The sequence below is a fragment of the Stylophora pistillata genome, chromosome 2 (assembly GCF_964205215.1).
Source record: "Stylophora pistillata chromosome 2, jaStyPist1.2, whole genome shotgun sequence".
Lineage (NCBI taxonomy): Eukaryota > Metazoa > Cnidaria > Anthozoa > Scleractinia > Pocilloporidae > Stylophora > Stylophora pistillata.
Window position 1 is genome coordinate 24010040 of NC_142520.1, and position 16775 is coordinate 24026814.

At 38.1% G+C, this 16775-nt stretch overlaps 3 protein-coding genes across 4 annotated transcripts in view; all 3 read left to right on the forward strand.

Annotated features, from left to right (window-relative positions):
* The first annotated feature begins 561 nt into the window (after window positions 1–561).
* Window positions 562–14369, forward strand: LOC111343175 (uromodulin-like). 2 transcript variants are annotated; one of them, XM_022950330.2, is made up of 6 exons: window positions 8168–9545; window positions 9676–10006; window positions 11582–11734; window positions 12112–12228; window positions 12998–13117; window positions 13582–14369. In XM_022950330.2, the coding sequence occupies exons 1-6, from the start codon at window positions 9531–9533 to the stop codon at window positions 13947–13949; spliced, it is 1104 nt and encodes a 367-aa protein (XP_022806065.2). In that variant the 5' UTR covers window positions 8168–9530; the 3' UTR covers window positions 13950–14369. The 2 variants fall into 2 exon arrangements, with proteins under 2 accessions (XP_088604302.1, XP_022806065.2); XM_088748176.1 differs by lacking the exons at window positions 8168–9545; window positions 9676–10006 and adding an exon at window positions 562–686.
* LOC111343174 (uncharacterized) lies at window positions 1058–8040 on the forward strand. Its single transcript, XM_022950328.2, has 4 exons — window positions 1058–3162; window positions 5189–5229; window positions 6311–6434; window positions 7277–8040. Exons 1-4 carry the CDS (start codon window positions 2751–2753, stop codon window positions 7423–7425), a joined length of 726 nt encoding a protein of 241 aa, XP_022806063.2. The 5' UTR covers window positions 1058–2750; the 3' UTR covers window positions 7426–8040.
* Window positions 14370–15260: 891 nt separating the features above from the next.
* Window positions 15261–16775, forward strand: part of LOC111343168 (uncharacterized) — a 6372-nt gene continuing 4857 nt past the window's right edge. The window contains exon 1 of the mRNA XM_088749363.1: window positions 15261–16775. This exon is cut by the window's right edge and continues 894 nt beyond it. The gene's annotated coding sequence lies outside the window, so the exon portion shown is untranslated.

Genomic DNA, 16775 nt, shown 5'->3' on the forward strand with positions numbered 1-16775 from the left:
AAATTCTGAAAATTTTGGTTTTCAATATGAAATTTAAAGTTTTCATGTGCTTCGTCAGCGTATCCTAGAACTACTGTGTTGCTGTGATTTAGCTAACAATTAGAAATATCACAATTACCTCATCTCCCAGACAGAAAAAAACAAACACTTTAAAGATAGTAAAGAGAATAGGTTATATTATATCTGCACTGGAAAAATAATTAAATTCACATGTCATTCTGTCCATGTTATAAAGCGCTTACACAGCACATTATCAATTATTGCGAATGCGATTATTTTAGTTTCTGCACGAATTGAAATTTGATTTACTGTCGAATGACTTCCTCACTTAGGCATGACACTACCTCACCTTTCTGTAACACTAAATGTTTCATTCCGACAAACCAGTTAAAGAACTAATAGGTGCAGTTGCCATTATCGTCTTAATATTGTGCTTACTAAGCAAGTTTCCACAAGACTCAGCGTTGCGATTGAAATAGCCAGATTAACAAAAGAAGTGGGGAATTCCCCGTTAGCTTTGATAAACAATTTTTTTTATCATTTAGCACTATAGTGCAGCTTCAAAACATTCGCTGTTATCTTAATGGGTGTCTGTTTTTACTTATGTACATACATATCTATATTTACTTCACTGCCGGCTACAAGGGAATGGTGGAAAAGATAATGATATATGGCGGGGAAAAGAGGTAAAGTGCATCAAGATTTCATTTACACTAAAAAATCGATGTCGCATTTCTTATCTCGAGTCCACATGATAAACATGTGTTTCGTGACTAATTCAAGCTCTATTTGATCGATACGTAATTGCGTATGCCACTAGTTTCGTAGATTCAAATTACCCTGTCTGCTAGCTATGCTTTTTAGATTAATTAAAAATGCCTTACGCTTCACAGCACTCGCGAAAACCATTTCGAAGGCTGAAATGGCGCTGTTTTCGAGTAATCTAGATGTACCGTCCAGTTCACTAAAAATTATCTTGCATTATAGAAGGTAACTGGTTTTCAAAAATTTAAACGCGTAGAGGTCTGTTGTATAAATCCCAACCGACTTGTTCTGCAGCAATTTGGTTCGGTTGCAGATAGGGAAAGGAGTGTATTTATCTTAAAAAACTTGCTTGTTAATCTCTGTCTCGTAGTCATTGTGACTACCCGATTGCTCTTCACAAAATCTTTTTTTCCAGTCTCATTTACGAATTCCAGCGTGACAACATACTTGGGTCAAAATATATTGCGTGACAGTCAAATATAACTATTTACCATGGGCGTCCATCGGTAAACCGTAGACACTGTCGAGTTGTCCTAAGACACGGAGGCCCTTTGAAAGACCTCGGCCTCCGATGGATAATCAAGTCTAAAAACTGTACTTATCGACCAAAGGCGAAGATCTAGTTTAAAGCTTACTTTACGTTAATCGTATTGATGCAATTCGTACAGTTCCTTCGAAGCAGCTTTCTTCACTCGAGTACTTTGTTAACAAGGACCGATAAAGGCACTTGCGATCTTGAGGGCGAGAATATTCTTTTCACAGGTCATCAGGTGGCGCAGATATTGAACTGGCTTTGTGAGAGGGCGATTAAGAATGCTAAACTTTGAATTTTTCTGCGGAGACTGCTGATACGAAGCAGTGAACTGAAACAAAAATTTTATTACACTTATTTTACCTCTGTTTTCTACACCGTGAGAGTGAAAGGAATCCCAACAAATCGGAAACCACACTGTTTTCTACTGAAGCAGGTTACAGCTATTAGATTGACAGTCCGCTATTCGGGGATTCCCCGTTTAAGCCAAGATACAAAAATTTGCATTTAACAGTTGAAAGACAAAAATCGATGGCCAGCACCTTGCCACTACAGAAATAGTTCTAGCGATAAAAATAGTGAGGAAAGTTTTTTCATACTTTTGAAAATAGTAAATAAGCGAAATTTGAACCGCGCAAGGCCGAAGCAGTAACCATCTTTCGATGAAGTGAAACTCAATACGGATGATTATATTAGCTTTTTGATTTGAAAATTATGCAAAAATTTCATTTTGTAAATTTGGTAAATGCTGTTTTATCAACATGAATTTACTGCCTCTTTCACTAAAGGAATACCGTTAGAAATGCTGTCGAACTGATGAAAATGAACTGATGTCATCAGCAACCGCGCGGTCGAAAGCTGGATGACTGATTTGTTTACAATTGGTTACCTGAATAAACGGGTCTTCATAAAGGGAAAAATCCCTTCTATGGTTAACAGCTGTGAGAATAAATTATCGAATGTTTACGTGGGATCACATTTGCAAATCGTAACAATAATCTTGATAAGAATATTTAAGAACATCGCATTGAGGTTTTAGATATGAAAAAGATGCTTCGCATGCAGTAGGATAGAAATATTTATGACTGACAGAAGACGGATCGGGTCAGCATTCCAAAGTTCATTAAGGATTGTTTGGGCTAACACCCGAGGAAGGGAAAAACCCCTTTTCAACGGGACTTTCCCTAAAGATTGGAATGGGCATATAACATTAAAGGGCCACAACACCTCGGTAGAGTGTAAATCTGACCGCGAAACGACTGACAAAAGTCCCTCTGCGCTGCGACTTAAAAGCGAAACCGAATTTCAAATCTGCCGAAATTTTCAGTTTTTAAACTTGTCGTTAGCAAGTGCTAGAAGATATAAATATTGCTATTAATTGTAATCGGGAGACAAGAAAAAAATTCGTCTTCGAGTTTTATGTCGTTTCCTCTAAAGCGAAGGAGGGAAAATTATGCACGACTACAGTAAATTGTCGGGAACGAGAAAAATGCGTTTCCGAGAATGGCTGATCTGTAAACTCGACAGTGGAGAAATCGCTGGTGTGCAATGGCTTGACAGGCAAGGAGGGATCTTCAAAATTCCTTGGAAACACGGTTCTGGTCGAGATTGGTGTTTCACAGATGCTGGTATATTCGAGGAATGGGCAAAACATTCTGGGAAGTATGTGGAGGGCAGAGATAAGCCAGATCCTTGTAAATGGAAGACAAACTTTAGGTGTACTTTGAATGCTCTGCCAGATTTCAAAGAGGTTCGAACTAAAAGTTGTCCGCGTGGCCCTGATGCGTTTAAGATTTACAAGTTGAAAGATCCCGCGGGTAAACTAAACAAGAAACAGAGAGATCCTGTGAAGAAGGACGAAAAAAGTAAGTTTTCTGCGTAAGTTGTCTTCTTACAGTGCCCGCACTTTGTAAACTACACCCGCACCCTCCGGCTGAATGCAAATTTTGAATTTCTTGGAAAATGACACTCGACGGGGAGGGGAATTCAAATTCACCACTAGAATGTTTTGGTTCGCCAATACATCTCTGAGGTAATGATATCCAGAGGATATTAGGTGCGCCCTTAAGAAGTTGACCCGACTCAAACTGAAAGTTGATCTTTTTTCGACAGTGAAAGAAAACGCTATAAAGGATTATGCCAAACCCGCATTAAGCAAAGACCTTTCAGTCGAGAAAAAGTCATTTGAATAAATTTTCATCATTCACTACTCCAGAGAAGGAATCGAAATACGTTAAATTAATTCAAATGGCAAAGCAGAGCGCTGATGAAGAAAACAACGTAATCTTAGGGTTGTAAGAACCGCCATAAGTTTTACTGGAATTCGATTTCTTTATTGCGTTCGTCTCGGATATGAGATATCATAAACTGTGTGCGATCACAAAACTTTTTCCTCCTCTATCTAATGTCAAGAATGAAGGATTGTTATTGAGTCTACCACACCTAATCCAATATTAACCGTAGCTTCAGACGCGGGAAATTCCCTCTCAAGCAAGACAGTCTGCTGCGTTGGCACAATTGTTGTTCGATGGAAAAGTGCCAACATAACCATAAGTTTGTCATATGATGGATGGTGTTCATGGCACATGACCCATAGCTTTCTGCGTGATCGACCTCAAATAATTCCAAGAAAGTTCATTCAAAGCTAAACGCGTCAAAACAAATCTTCCGATCTTATTTACATTTTTCTAGTTTTTAACTACGCCCTCAAAACCAAAAGGCTTCCAAGATACGGATACAATACAATGCGGTCCGTTTGAAAAAACTTCCGATACGAAACTACATGCGAAAGCTCAATTAACAATTGATTTCCACAATAAGATATCATTTACGACATCCAGGAAGCCCTAAAATAAATTATGATCCACATCAAAAAAGTACTCAAAACTCATTTCCTTTGAAACATATTCGACGAAAGAAGCTAATTTAAAAAGAGTAAATAACGTTATCATTTCTATTTTGGCGCTATCACCTCAGAATCGACCAGGTCTTTGTTAAGAAAACGAAATAACAAAAAATTATGTAAAGAAACAAACGAAGCGATATGGATTCGGAGAATATTGGCAACGATCGTAGTCTTCTAGAAATTTTTCGGGGACGAATTAGGGAAAAGTATCCTGGTATTCTGTGGTCAACTAGCATGGATAATTTGCGTGCTAGTCAGTCTTGATTCGCCACGCAACAAATATTTCGGCAAACCTTACTGAATGTAATCTTTTAGTCTAACTTGTGCGCTCGTTTTTGACTTTTTCACCAATAACGGCTTTTCTATGCTTCAAAAAGCAAAGCCCAATCTCTGAGGTATTAAGGAAGTATGCATGGGTGTATACGTAAACCCTGCCCTGCTCTTTGTGGGTTTGATAAGGAAAGGTAATTTTATAGGCCACTTCGGAACCTCGACCGTTCCATCAGATAGGCTCTTGACAAACTCAGACGGTTCGACATGTAAGCCTCATCATTCCGATCTCTTTAACACTGAGCACAAATTGCAAGTGCTACACTTCGATTTAACCTCCTGCCATGTTGCGCGCTCTGTAAATTTGTAAACAACTCACAGCAACGTTAATCCGAACTTAAAATAGCTTACTTTCCTTGATTCTTGTGTTCAGATGCTGACTTCCTTTTTGTCTATACAAATGAATAACACTTCTGATACTTTAAAGATTCCTCAACAATTTAGGATGGAAGCCTCAACCATATGTGCCTTGTTATCGAAAGAGAATTTAACTGTGGTTTCGAAACTACAGGTAGCTTAGTTGTGCTTGCGTGCAAAATAGTCAATTGTGTAGTTTCCAAAGACGAATATCGAACGAATATGTCCAGGCCTCTCGAATAAATATGATCCTTAATTACAGTACGCTAACATAATTTCCATCAATTTATTTTTTTCAGATACTGAGTCACTTGGGTCATTCGACAGACAAATAGTGCAGGTATGTAACATCTCCTTAAGAACGATAATAATAATAATAATGATAATAATAATAAATATAATATTAATAATAATAATAATAATAATAAGTAATTATAAAAATAAGTTTCTTGATACGCTCTCGAAGGTGAAGCAGCCGACCATCTGGCGGAAGTCGATGGGGTTAAATTTCTCAAACGCTCGTGACAAATAATCCTAAATTTGACAAATGTGAAAATTTAACATTTCGGTTTTTAAATTTTCGCTCACCGCACATTTTCCGCTTTGCTGATAGGTAATATACAGAACGGGTTTCAGTGAGCGAGGAAAGGGAATTGAAATAATGCCTAAATCAGTATATTGTTATCTCCGCCATGTAAAAGCATACGAGTCAAGATAGTATAATATAATCTCTTGTGCAAGTATAAAAATGATATTGTCGCCGTGTCTTTGAATTTCAAAGAGTGGCCTAATCTACCAGGAATTTCCTAGAATGCGCTAAAATTAAGGCTATGGACGTCATCGTGTTTGAAACGAATCGGTAGCCTGGCGCGCCAAAGCAGAGCGCGTGACTCACAGAAATGCAGCTGCTTCTCCGATCCGGTATCGCTAAGAATCGTTCTTTGAGTCGTGATTGCTTCTTTGCATCGCGCTTAACTGATCTGAAATCATTGCCACGAGAAGAACAAAACGAAAATGTAATAATGAAATTATTTTTACGACATATAAGAAAGCGGCTCGGCTACTAAGCTAGATTTAAAATGGCGGCATCCGTGATTGGAACTAAGCACGTTGGAAGACAATTTTTGTAAGCTATGGTCTCTTGTTGAAAGATCGAAGCGCAGTCAGTGTCAATATTCATACATGCTTTATAATGCTGAAAAAAAAGTGTATGGTTTCGATTTGGGGCATAAGCAGAGCGAAACCCTTTCTTCCTCGTCTTTCTTTGAGCCGTTCTTTTACTCACTGAGCCTTGTAAGAGGCCCGCCTGGTTTTACGGTCACAGTAACTCCATCGTCTCGTGTCAGTGGATCTGATGACTCATCCCCCTTTTTTTTTTTTATTTATTTTATTTTTATCGTGTTTACACTTTTTATCGTCAGATGGTGGATGAAATGTTCAACTCCTGCTGCGATGCCAAATCTGAGGAGAAACCTACAGTGGCTCCTCGTGCGAACTCAAACTACCCAGCTTTCGAGAGTCTTGTTGTGAGTAAGATTAATCAAGGTACGTTATCTCCATACTTAATTAAATGCGAATTTTTGCTTAAACCCTTGAACTACCAGAAGTGATTAACATGAAACTTCTCCCAATGATATCTTTATATTATCCAGCAAACAGGTAATGAGAATACTTAAACTTATCAGGTAGAGGTTGTTGTCGTTATCTTTCACCAAATTCCCAGAGCTGATGTACCAAGAAATGTGAAACAGCTTGAACGGAGAATTGATGATCAGTTCGTAGGAGCATGCGCAAAAGGGTTTAGGAGGAGAGGCTGAGACACCGTCGAGCGTTCCGCAAACAGAATATGACGTACCACAAGGGCCGGTTTCTCGAAAGTTCCGGTAACTTAGCGGGCTCGCAAAATTGTTCTGTTTTCATTCAAGATGGGGATTTCAAAAGTTTTGAAAATGATATATGATAAAACTATCAGCTAAAGAAGCAAAAAGGACTGGTTTGGGTGCCAGAACCTGCCTTCCTATCCTTTAAATTTTGATTTTAAAACGTGGCTTCGGGTCCATTGAGTTACCGGGACTTTCGAGAAACGATCCGAGGGCAGGATTTTAAAATTAATATGAACTGTAAAAACAAAGGTCGTTTCTGTACATCAGTGAATTATACGTGGGATGAAAAAACGTTCGTGCATATAAAAGCTGAGGTAAATGATGTACACGAAAACATTTCTCTTGCTGTCGAAAGCGTGAAGACTGTTCCGCCAACGTGAGGCTGACGTCTGGTCACGTGACCCTTAGAGGTGTTAGGTCCGCGCTAAACGTTGATCTTAAGGTGTCGATCGCCTCATGAAACCATTAGCTACCCTCAATTTTAAAACTTCTTTCTGATTTCAGGAGTGACTCAACATCCCTATGCATTTTATTTGGCGGCTTGGAATGCCATGGCTGTCGATATGCACAAAGAAGGACAAAAAGCATCTTCTGAAGAGGAATTTGTTGACGTTGAAAATGTGTCTGAAGAAAATGGAGATATCAGCAACTAAGGAGTACATCTTCTCTTCTGGAAGGATAAGGATGTCTGATGCCCCCCGCCCCCCTCCCCCCTCCTGTAATCAGTGAAAGCAAGTCAGTAACACTTTGGAGGATTTGGCAATGTATATAGAGCTATGTCAAGAATCTTGAGTGTAAATGATGTTTTGGGTTGCGTGTTCTTGTGAAATGTTGGTAGGTTAAGGTGGTAGGCGAAAGGTTCGAAGTAGCGCTACTAAAAGTACAGTCCATATAATGACACATTGCCCTTTGGACCCGGAGGGGGCCAAAGTTTGCAACTAATCTTCTAAGATGACACCACAAGAAGGGAACTCCCAAACCGCAACTGTGACAGGATTCTACATCCATGATATAGCATCCCAAATGTAAAGTACCTTCTGAGTCGAAAGGGAACTATGAAAGGTAAATATTTTATAAAGGCTCTCAGTGTAAAAAGTAGTTAACAGGAACCAATAATTTACGAAAAGAAGCCGTCGTTCACGGTGCACTCATTCATGTAATTTCTAGGGTGTTTATCATAAAATAATAATAAAGATAATAATAAAGTTGACAAAAACTTTTAAGTGTATATAGTGTCGTAAGCGAATAAACACTTGATTCGAACCAAATGAGTGTACTTTGCTTGTTTTCTGTCTGTTTGTTTTTAGATGACGCGTCAACTGCTGCAATGATAAATCCAAATGCAACGGCATATAATTAGCACGAGAACGTCATTAATTTCCTCCAAATTGATCTCCCTCTCTCACCAACCTGCTCGTCGCTGTTGCGATAATTCCTTAATCTACTCTGTGGAACTTATCAGAGTGGTGTAAGTTCGTTTTCTACAGCAAGTAATCTTAAGGGGCTTCTGAAGTAATACCGTTTTTGATGCACAGGAAATTTGTTGACTCTTATAACAACGAGGGCACAATTACTAACGCTGATTGGCTGAGACAGAGGGCATTTTTAGTTATCATTTTGGTGATTGCCTCGGACAAAATTACATCAATTTCAAAACATTAAAAAAAGGCTTTGCCAAAAAGGATCATAATTTCATTGACGACGAAGTTGTTTTTAGCAGGGCTGCTTCCATTACCTTGGGGCTGTTGAAATAAAAATAAAACTCATTCAAATGATTCGTGCGTTTTACAGTTCATTGAAGCTAACTGAACTTTAAACACAAGCAGGCATTTTTCCTCTTCTAAATAAACAAAATTTTGCCTATTGTAATTATTATAAACAAGTAATTGCATGTGTTTCCTCGTAAGATTACAGACACTTGTGTTTCAGAAGTTACAGAAATTTGCCCGAGTTTGTCATGGTTTTATTTCTTACCGTCTCTTATTGTGTTCAGTTGTTGACGAGGGAAAATAAGAAGCAATTCTATAAGCGTTTGGTCAAATTTCTAATGATATGACCAAGGTTAGAAAATGATTGAAATTTTGTTAAAGCACACGCAGAATAATTCGCTAACTTTTCTAAGTTCTTAATTTTCTCTATCCATTTGCCGATTTTCTTTTAAATTTCACGGATGACAGGTTATAGCCATGTGGACAGTCAGGTTTTTGACTTGTTTATTTAAGTCCTTGCCAAGGCAATTTTAACTCATCCGCACCAAGTCCATTGAGATGTTAAAACCGTGTGTTAAATTTCAGTAGTGCCCTTTCAATGTCATTATAATCCAATCTAACTTCTCTGACCCACAATTGTTATGGGTACACACAGAGAGCTTGAGAAGCTAACTAAAGATACGTTTTGGTAAGTTTGTTCATTTTTGTAATCTGATGATTTGGTTTTTCTTTTCTTTTTTTTTTTTTAACAATTTCATCAGCTAAAACAAAAGTAAATGAATAAATGAACGCCGCAAAGTTCCATTTTTCACGGGGCAATCTGTCACTCAGCATATTTAATTACAAAACGCGGCCATTGACTGAATCAATTACGCCTTACTTGAGAAAGCAGGTGATAAAAACTGGACGCTTTCTTGTTTATTTATCCAAAGGACACAGCTCGCTATTGTTTTGCGGGCTCGCTATTTTTCCTCTCTGATCTGAAATTTATTGAAAAGAAGACTCAATCTTTCGCAAGAATTTTTCCTTTTCTCTAGCAGAAAGCAGAAATGCCTTCAGAATTGGTAAGGAGATTTTTTACAGAGAGTAGCTTTATGAAGCTTTTCCATCATTCTTCGTTTTAGACATACTATTATAGCTAGGCAAAGTTTACTTCCAATGAATAACGTCGCGTTGCTTTGCTTTTATCCATAGTCGATATCAAAGCTTTATCGCGCACATTTAATCCAACTGTTCCACTTTTACCTCATTCTATGGTTGCCAATCGTGATCAGCAGTAAGATTCTTGGTGATAAATGCGTCACTTCCATTCAAAGTTTTAGTCTCTTGAAACAAGCATACAAAGTTGTTAGGGTGCGGGATATGTTTTCCTGTTACTACCTCTGCAAAGGAGATGAGATCTGTCAGAGCATAAACTTCAACAAAGTCAGCAGCTTTTGCGAGATGAACAACCGAACACGTTTGGTCAGACCGTACCATTTCGTGCCGAATTCAAACATCATTTACTTGGAAAACCCATTTCGAGGTAATTTAAATTGATTTTTAACTCAGAGTATTTTTTTTGTCTTAAACTCCTCTCAAAAGAAAAGCAAAGCGGCCGGTTTTTTTTTTTTTTTTCATTTTTTTAATGTATCTGCTTTTAAGTTTACCAGGTTATTAAGTTCCCTGTCACAGGATGTTTTCGCAGCTGAATAAGAACTCCTTTCAGTTGAACGCACCCTTAATAATAGGCATCGAGGAGTAAAACATTTTTTTCGTCCATCAAAGTTCATGTTTTTTTATCTAAAAGGTGCTCACTGTTCTGTTTTTATTCCGTACGATGTTCCATTTCAATTTTTGGAAACTTTTAGGACTCAATATAATGCATAATTTCCCACCGTAAATGGCAAATGGTAAACATTAAAACTAAACAGAAATAAACATTTTCCAATTTTGATCCGTAATGTTTAAGTTGAATGTTAATGTATATGTGTGTGTGTGTGTTTTTTTTTTCAAACCTTTCCCATCGCTGCAATATGGTTTTTAGTTTATTTCGGCTTGAGAAAGGAGGACCTCTCTTTCATGACCGACACTCATTTCCACGCGACCTTTTTCAACTAAGACCGTCATTCGCTTTCTCAATAAAACGATCTGAATAAATACAGATTCTTCCAATAACAGCTGGGTTCAAATAAGTGGCTAAACGTATCATCTACAAAGCTCATGAAAGAGGGATCTCATATATCCAAATTTAAACTGACTGGTTCTCGTACGAAATATATCGTCTTTTGGAAAAACTTCTGTCTTTTGCCTGAGAAAGAGGATACCCTGTTAATCTATTCCTAAATAAATAAGATGCCTGACATTATTTTTCGACTCTAAAGTAACTGAATATAAATCATGTTACCATCACCTTTAGAATTTTGGATACAATACTATCATTGACAGAAACGTGTTTATGTATAAGTAATCGAAGGGAGCTGAGTAAAATTAAGAATTTATACCACGCGTGTCCGAAGAAGTTTTTTTTTACCTGCTAAAGAGCATTCGCTATCGATAAATCATGATACTTTTCGAAAAAATTAAGCCTCTTTCAATATTCTCATTTTCAAGTCATTTTGCCATTAGCAATTACCAAATTTGATGAAAAATGCCCTCTGTTTTAGCCAGTAAGCATGTAGTAACTTTGCCCCCTATTTATAAAAATAAAGGAAAGCCAGCCCATTCCCTGAATTGCGAGTATTTTAACGGAAAAGTATGCTGCAGAAACTAAATAACTTTCCTCTTCAACATCACAAAATTCACAGATGAAGTTATGACACTAAATAGATAACTCTCACCAAGGTAGGATTTCCAACCAGATTCGAATTGGCTTTCTGCGTGGATCTAACAGATCGATTTCCAAATTGGATTTTTTAGTAGAATTTACGAGTAATTCGATTTTGGTTTGGATTCGGACTGAGAATTGAAATAAAAGCTCAGCGGTTTTCAACATCGTCTTCTTAACATTAAAACAGTTGAAAAATGAGATAAGATAATCAAGTGTTAGCTTCGAGTGTCCTTCTTATGAAAATGAATTGTAATTTATCATATAACCGGCCATGGTTCAATTACTTTACAGCTTTCCTTGGTTCGTCACCAGCACTCCCAGTTTCATCATGCCAAGAGATTAAAAACGCCTCCGAAGGACTGGCCCCTAATGGTAGATATTGGCTAGCCTCGAGAGGAGCTGGAGACCAACCTTTCAGCGCTTATTGCGATATGGATAGAGAAGGTTAGATCTACTGAAGACAATGTATGAACTTGGGGATCTTGAAAGTACTACAAAATTACTTATGTTAAACATTGATTGACGGGCTACATTGTGTCCACGAATCAGTTGACTGTTGTTGAGTAGGGGAGGGAGGGGTAAGTGCGTAGTTGCTCAGATACCGATATCGATCCCATAATTCATTGCAGTTTGCGTTGGTTTCTGTAGCGTGAACCCGCAAGGAGCTGTCTATCACATTTAAGTTAGTTTCTCTCTTTTAAGGGAGTTTAGTGAATAAATCAGAATAAAATCAAAATCAGAATAAGTTGTTTTCTCTAATAAAGAAACACAGACCAATCTTCTTTCGTGAACCTTTGCTGATTTAGTCATTTTCTTTCCAGTGATTGTAGAGTGTCCTAATAACCTATGCCAGAATGGAGCAGAGTGTGACTTCTACGGGAGGGGTCAGTACAAGTGTCGATGCTTACCAGGGTATACTGGGAAGCATTGTGAAATTGGTAAGTTGTTTTCTTTACGATTGTTCACACAAGTATGAATCTGATGATATAACTTACTCGGTCAGCACTTATTTAAGCTGAGAGCAAATGCACAGAAGAACTACTTTGTTTTTGACAACACAGACAAATAATTGTCAACTTAAATCATGCATGAGTTTTTTTTTTCCGGACAAAACTCAAAAGCAGTAATTTCTTTTTCCGCATCGCTCTCCTGTCACTCGCAATTGTTTGCTAAAAACAGAACTACAATTTATCCCTGTTATTCATCGAGTTGATAGCGATTATCAATTTGCTAAAAATTGCAATTCTCAAAGTAGAATATGAGGTTGTAAGGGTTTGAATAAGCTTACGCCCAACCAACTGTCACAATTTGTATATTCCCTGGAATGGTCACCTCATTAATTAAAATCTAACAATTTCCCCGGGATTAACGGAAGAAAGTGGAAAGCAGCACTTTGTTAATAATCTTCAAGTTAGCAAACCAATGTTCACGAAAAGTAATTTTTATATTTTTTTATAAATTGTGCATAACCAATCTTAGATCAATGTAGAATACTACTGAAGAAATGGTTTGTCAAACAGCTGCTTTTGATGCTTTTGTTTTGTCATTGGAGATCAATGTAGTATACTACTAAAGAAATGGTTTGTCAAACAGCTGCTTTTGGTGCTTTTTTTTTTGTCATTGGAGATCAATGTAGTATACTACTAAAGAAATGGTTTGTCAAACAGCTGCTTTTGATGATTTTTCTTTTTTTGTCATTGGACGCAGATATTGATGAATGCTCCAGTAATCCGTGTGTGAATGGAGGTACATGTATCAATTTGGTAAATGGTTACAATTGCTCCTGCACGTCATCATTGACTGGCAAACATTGTGAACTCGGCATGGGTAAGTTGATGCTTTCAACTTTCCGTCTACATTGTAGGAATCCAGTATTATGCTGCGCTATCGACGATTTTAAAAAGTGAGGAGTTGAAGGGGGGCTGTGCTAAGATCCCTCCTCTTTCATTTTTCCCTGCTCCTCTCTCCTTTCTCCCATGCCTCGGTAGAGACAGTTGCTCTCGCTAAATACGCCACTAATCCATAGGGTGCCACCCACCTTCTCTTCCCTTCTGTGTTATGTTTATTTCGCAGAGGGAAAGTTGTTCTCCTTTTCAAGTCGATGAAAAGGTAAAAAAAGAAATAATTGCCGTACAATTTTAGGGGAAGATGGCAAATTACCCCTTCTAGAAGCTTTCCACACACAAAAAAAAACCTTATCTGTAAAATGTGCGCATAAAAAGACCGTGAAGTTGCGAGCAATATCGATTAAGCAGCAGGATTATGGGGAAAGACATTGCTTTACTTTGCAGGGGCAGAGTGCAGCTCGTACTTATTCGACACAGAAGAAGACCGTAGCATAAAGTATCGAGCTGCAGGGTCAAAAAAATGTGACAGTGCCTTTTCCGGAGGCTGGTACCGCTTTAACAGCACTGCTGGCTCAAAAATGCCTACATCATGTGTGCCAAAGAGTATGTGTAACACAGACGCACCCGGCTGGCTCAGTGGGAATCACCCCACACTAAAGGAAGGAATTGTCACTCGCACTGCTTGTTTTCATTGGAGCACTAATTGCTGCAACTGGAAGGTTATCATCAATGTGAGGAACTGCGGAGAATTTTTCGTTTACAAGCTTGTGAAACCAAACGTATGCACTCTTCGTTATTGCGTAACCACGTGAAACCATAGTTCGAAGGGAGGTTCTTGGTCAGCTAACCCAACATATCTTTCGTATATGTCTGTGTTGGTTTTTTTTTATTGATTGATTGTTTAATTTTTCTTTCACCTGACCGTGCCATACGTTTAACAGAACATCAATCAAGTTGAACTGACGGACCAATCGAAATTTCTGATTAACTTATTCATTTGCTCATTGGCTGGTTTGAATGGGGCCCTGTAAAAATAATTATAATGCCAGAGCATAACACTGGGAGTTATGCTCCCATTTCTTTGCGAAATGTGCGTAACCAGTGCAGAGAAGATGCAGCCGAAGACGGCCGGCCTACGGTTTGAGTAAACATTAGGGATTAAGGTTGTGCTCGGGTAGGGGGCTAACGACATAAACTGCGCTATTAAATTAAATTTTTTGTCCTTAAATTTTTACCGGTTTCCCAACTGTCTCCTCTTTTATATTTATGGTGGAACTGACAATATTTCATTGCAGAAACGAACGCACAATCGTCAATTTTGTTTTGTTTTATTCGTTTTCGTTTTTCTTCTTTTTCTGTAGATTTTGTAAATAGAACAGTTTTAAATGCGAAAAAAAAATCTTAAGTTCGAAAATCATCTTTACCCCATGTTACTAAACGTACACAGCCTAATGAAGCAACACTCATCAGATAGGGAAAGGTACTTACCTGATCTACACCCATTTTTGCAATCAAAATTTGCGTGAAGGTCCACCATTAAGGACGATGGTAGCTAATGACGTATATGGATGTTACTGCACCATAATGGAACGTTGGATGTTTCATGATTAGACAGTGTAAAAGAACCTAAAGACGCAATCAAAAATCCCTTGAGTTTTCGGTTCCTAACGTGAGTTTCAAAACCGATGCAGTCTCTTCTGTTTGTTATTAATTTTACTTATCGACAATTAAAGCTTTTCGTCGTCCATGTTGATAATAAGGGACCTTAACCAGTCAGGAGGCGGAGGAAGACGTCGATAAAAAAACATGAACTTCCATTTTTAGTGAGAATTTCGCATACGGCTGGACGTATTTACCATTTACCGCGATGCTACACCTTTACTTCAGCTGTTAGGGCATAACATATGCGAGCAGCGTAAAATTGAAAAGGGAAATTTGCTGTTATTATTTTCATCGTTAACTCTTCTTACGTATATGTGCACGATCCTTCGCAGTAAAGCACTATTTAAGCAATAGTGAAATTTCCCTATTGCTTAAATAGTGCTTTAGTGCGAAGGATCGTGCACATATACGTTTCATAACCGCAGTTCACATATATGTATTTCATATGTTTGTTATTAACTCTTCTGTTTTCTATGGCGCGTTTTTAGTGTCAAAATTCAAAACCTCGTGTCGGACTTGCTATTTTTCTATTCAAACTTCCTGTTTGACATTTCAGATACACTATGTGTTTACTGAAACATCCGTTGTTTCAGTTCAAAGCAATATTTCTTCGATTCAGTCATGCTGTTTTTCTATTGAAACGTGCGATCCTTCGTTTTAAAAGTGTTTTTCTACTACCCAAACATTCAGTCGTCTAATTCAAACGTGCTATTGTGCATTTCAAATTTTCAATCTCGCAATTCAAAATAGTGATTTCCGCAAGTAAAAATGCTATCCTTCTATTCCAATTTGCAATTCTTTACCGCAAACCTGCTACTCGTCAATTCAAGTACACTATTCGCCAGTTCAAACAGGCTTTTCGTCGAAAGAAACACGCAATCCTTCATTTTGAAACAATCGTTCTGCAATTCAAACACTCTGCTCTTCAATTCAAACCGGCAATTCTTTCATTCCAACGCTTAATCTTTTAGTTCAGATCTGCTGTTCGACTATGGAGACATCCGGTCGTTTAGTCTGGTAACCCTATTCATCACTTCAAATATTCAACTCCTTTTCCAAACATTCAATTATTCAATGCGGACATGACACTCGTCATTCCAATACGCAATCCTTCGATTCAAACATTCAAACTTTCATCGCAAACACGCTGTCCTACGTCGTAACCTGGAAACTAGCCCGGCCACCCATGCGTATTAGGGAGAAAGACGAAAAAAAGGCGGAAATCTTAAAATTTGTTGCAAATTTCTAGACGGATTGAGTTCTTATGCTCAAAATGGCTGTAACAGTTACAGAGCACCTAATGTTACGAGCTCTATCGTTAAAAAATGAGTTAAAAAGATTTACACAAGCGGGAAATTTAACATCAGAAACACTGGACTATTTACGTTATCAGTCGGAGATGCTTTAAGAACATGCAGTTCGCTTGTCTCCTCTGGGTTGCGATCGTGCTTTCAACGAAATTACTCTTAAACTACGAGAAGTTTCCATCATAATTCGCGCTCAAGACTCAGAAAAAGAACAGTGGTCGAGCTTTTGCTTGAGTAAATATTACAGTGGAAATTGTGGAAGGCCAAAGTTTGTTATTTCCCAGGAACAATTGGAATACCTTATTACAAACGGGTTTAACGCAGTCGCAATAGGTAGACTGCTAGGAGTGTCCCTTAGCACGGTCATGCGCCGTATGATCGAGTACAGTATTGACACATCCAGACCATTTTCAGACATTACTGATGCGAATCTTTGTGAACTTATCCGGGACATCAAGAAAGAGAATATTAGAAGTGGTTACAGGATGATGATAGGTCACCTTCGTGCAAGAGGATATCGGGTAACTCAGCTTAGGGTGCGTCAAATGATGCAAAAAGAAGATCCAGAGAGAACTGTTACCCGGTGGATGACCACTGTTCAACGACGAGCTTACTCAGTTAGTGGCCCAAATGCATTGTGGCACATTGACGGTAACCACAAGTTAATAA

Bases quoted from the DNA above. Each gene is read 5' to 3' on its own strand.
- LOC111343175 (XM_022950330.2), top strand. The intron at 10,007-11,581 runs GTAATTTAAATT...ATTACTTTACAG, and splicing joins CTTGGAAAACCCATTTCGAG to CTTTCCTTGGTTCGTCACCA. The intron at 13,118-13,581 runs GTAAGTTGATGC...TTTACTTTGCAG, and splicing joins ACATTGTGAACTCGGCATGG to GGGCAGAGTGCAGCTCGTAC.
- LOC111343174 (XM_022950328.2), top strand. From the start codon at position 2,751: ATGCACGACTACAGTAAATTGTCGGGAACGAGAAAAATGCGTTTCCGA. The intron at 5,230-6,310 runs GTATGTAACATC...TTTTATCGTCAG, and splicing joins TCGACAGACAAATAGTGCAG to ATGGTGGATGAAATGTTCAA. The intron at 6,435-7,276 runs GTACGTTATCTC...TTCTGATTTCAG, and splicing joins TGTGAGTAAGATTAATCAAG to GAGTGACTCAACATCCCTAT.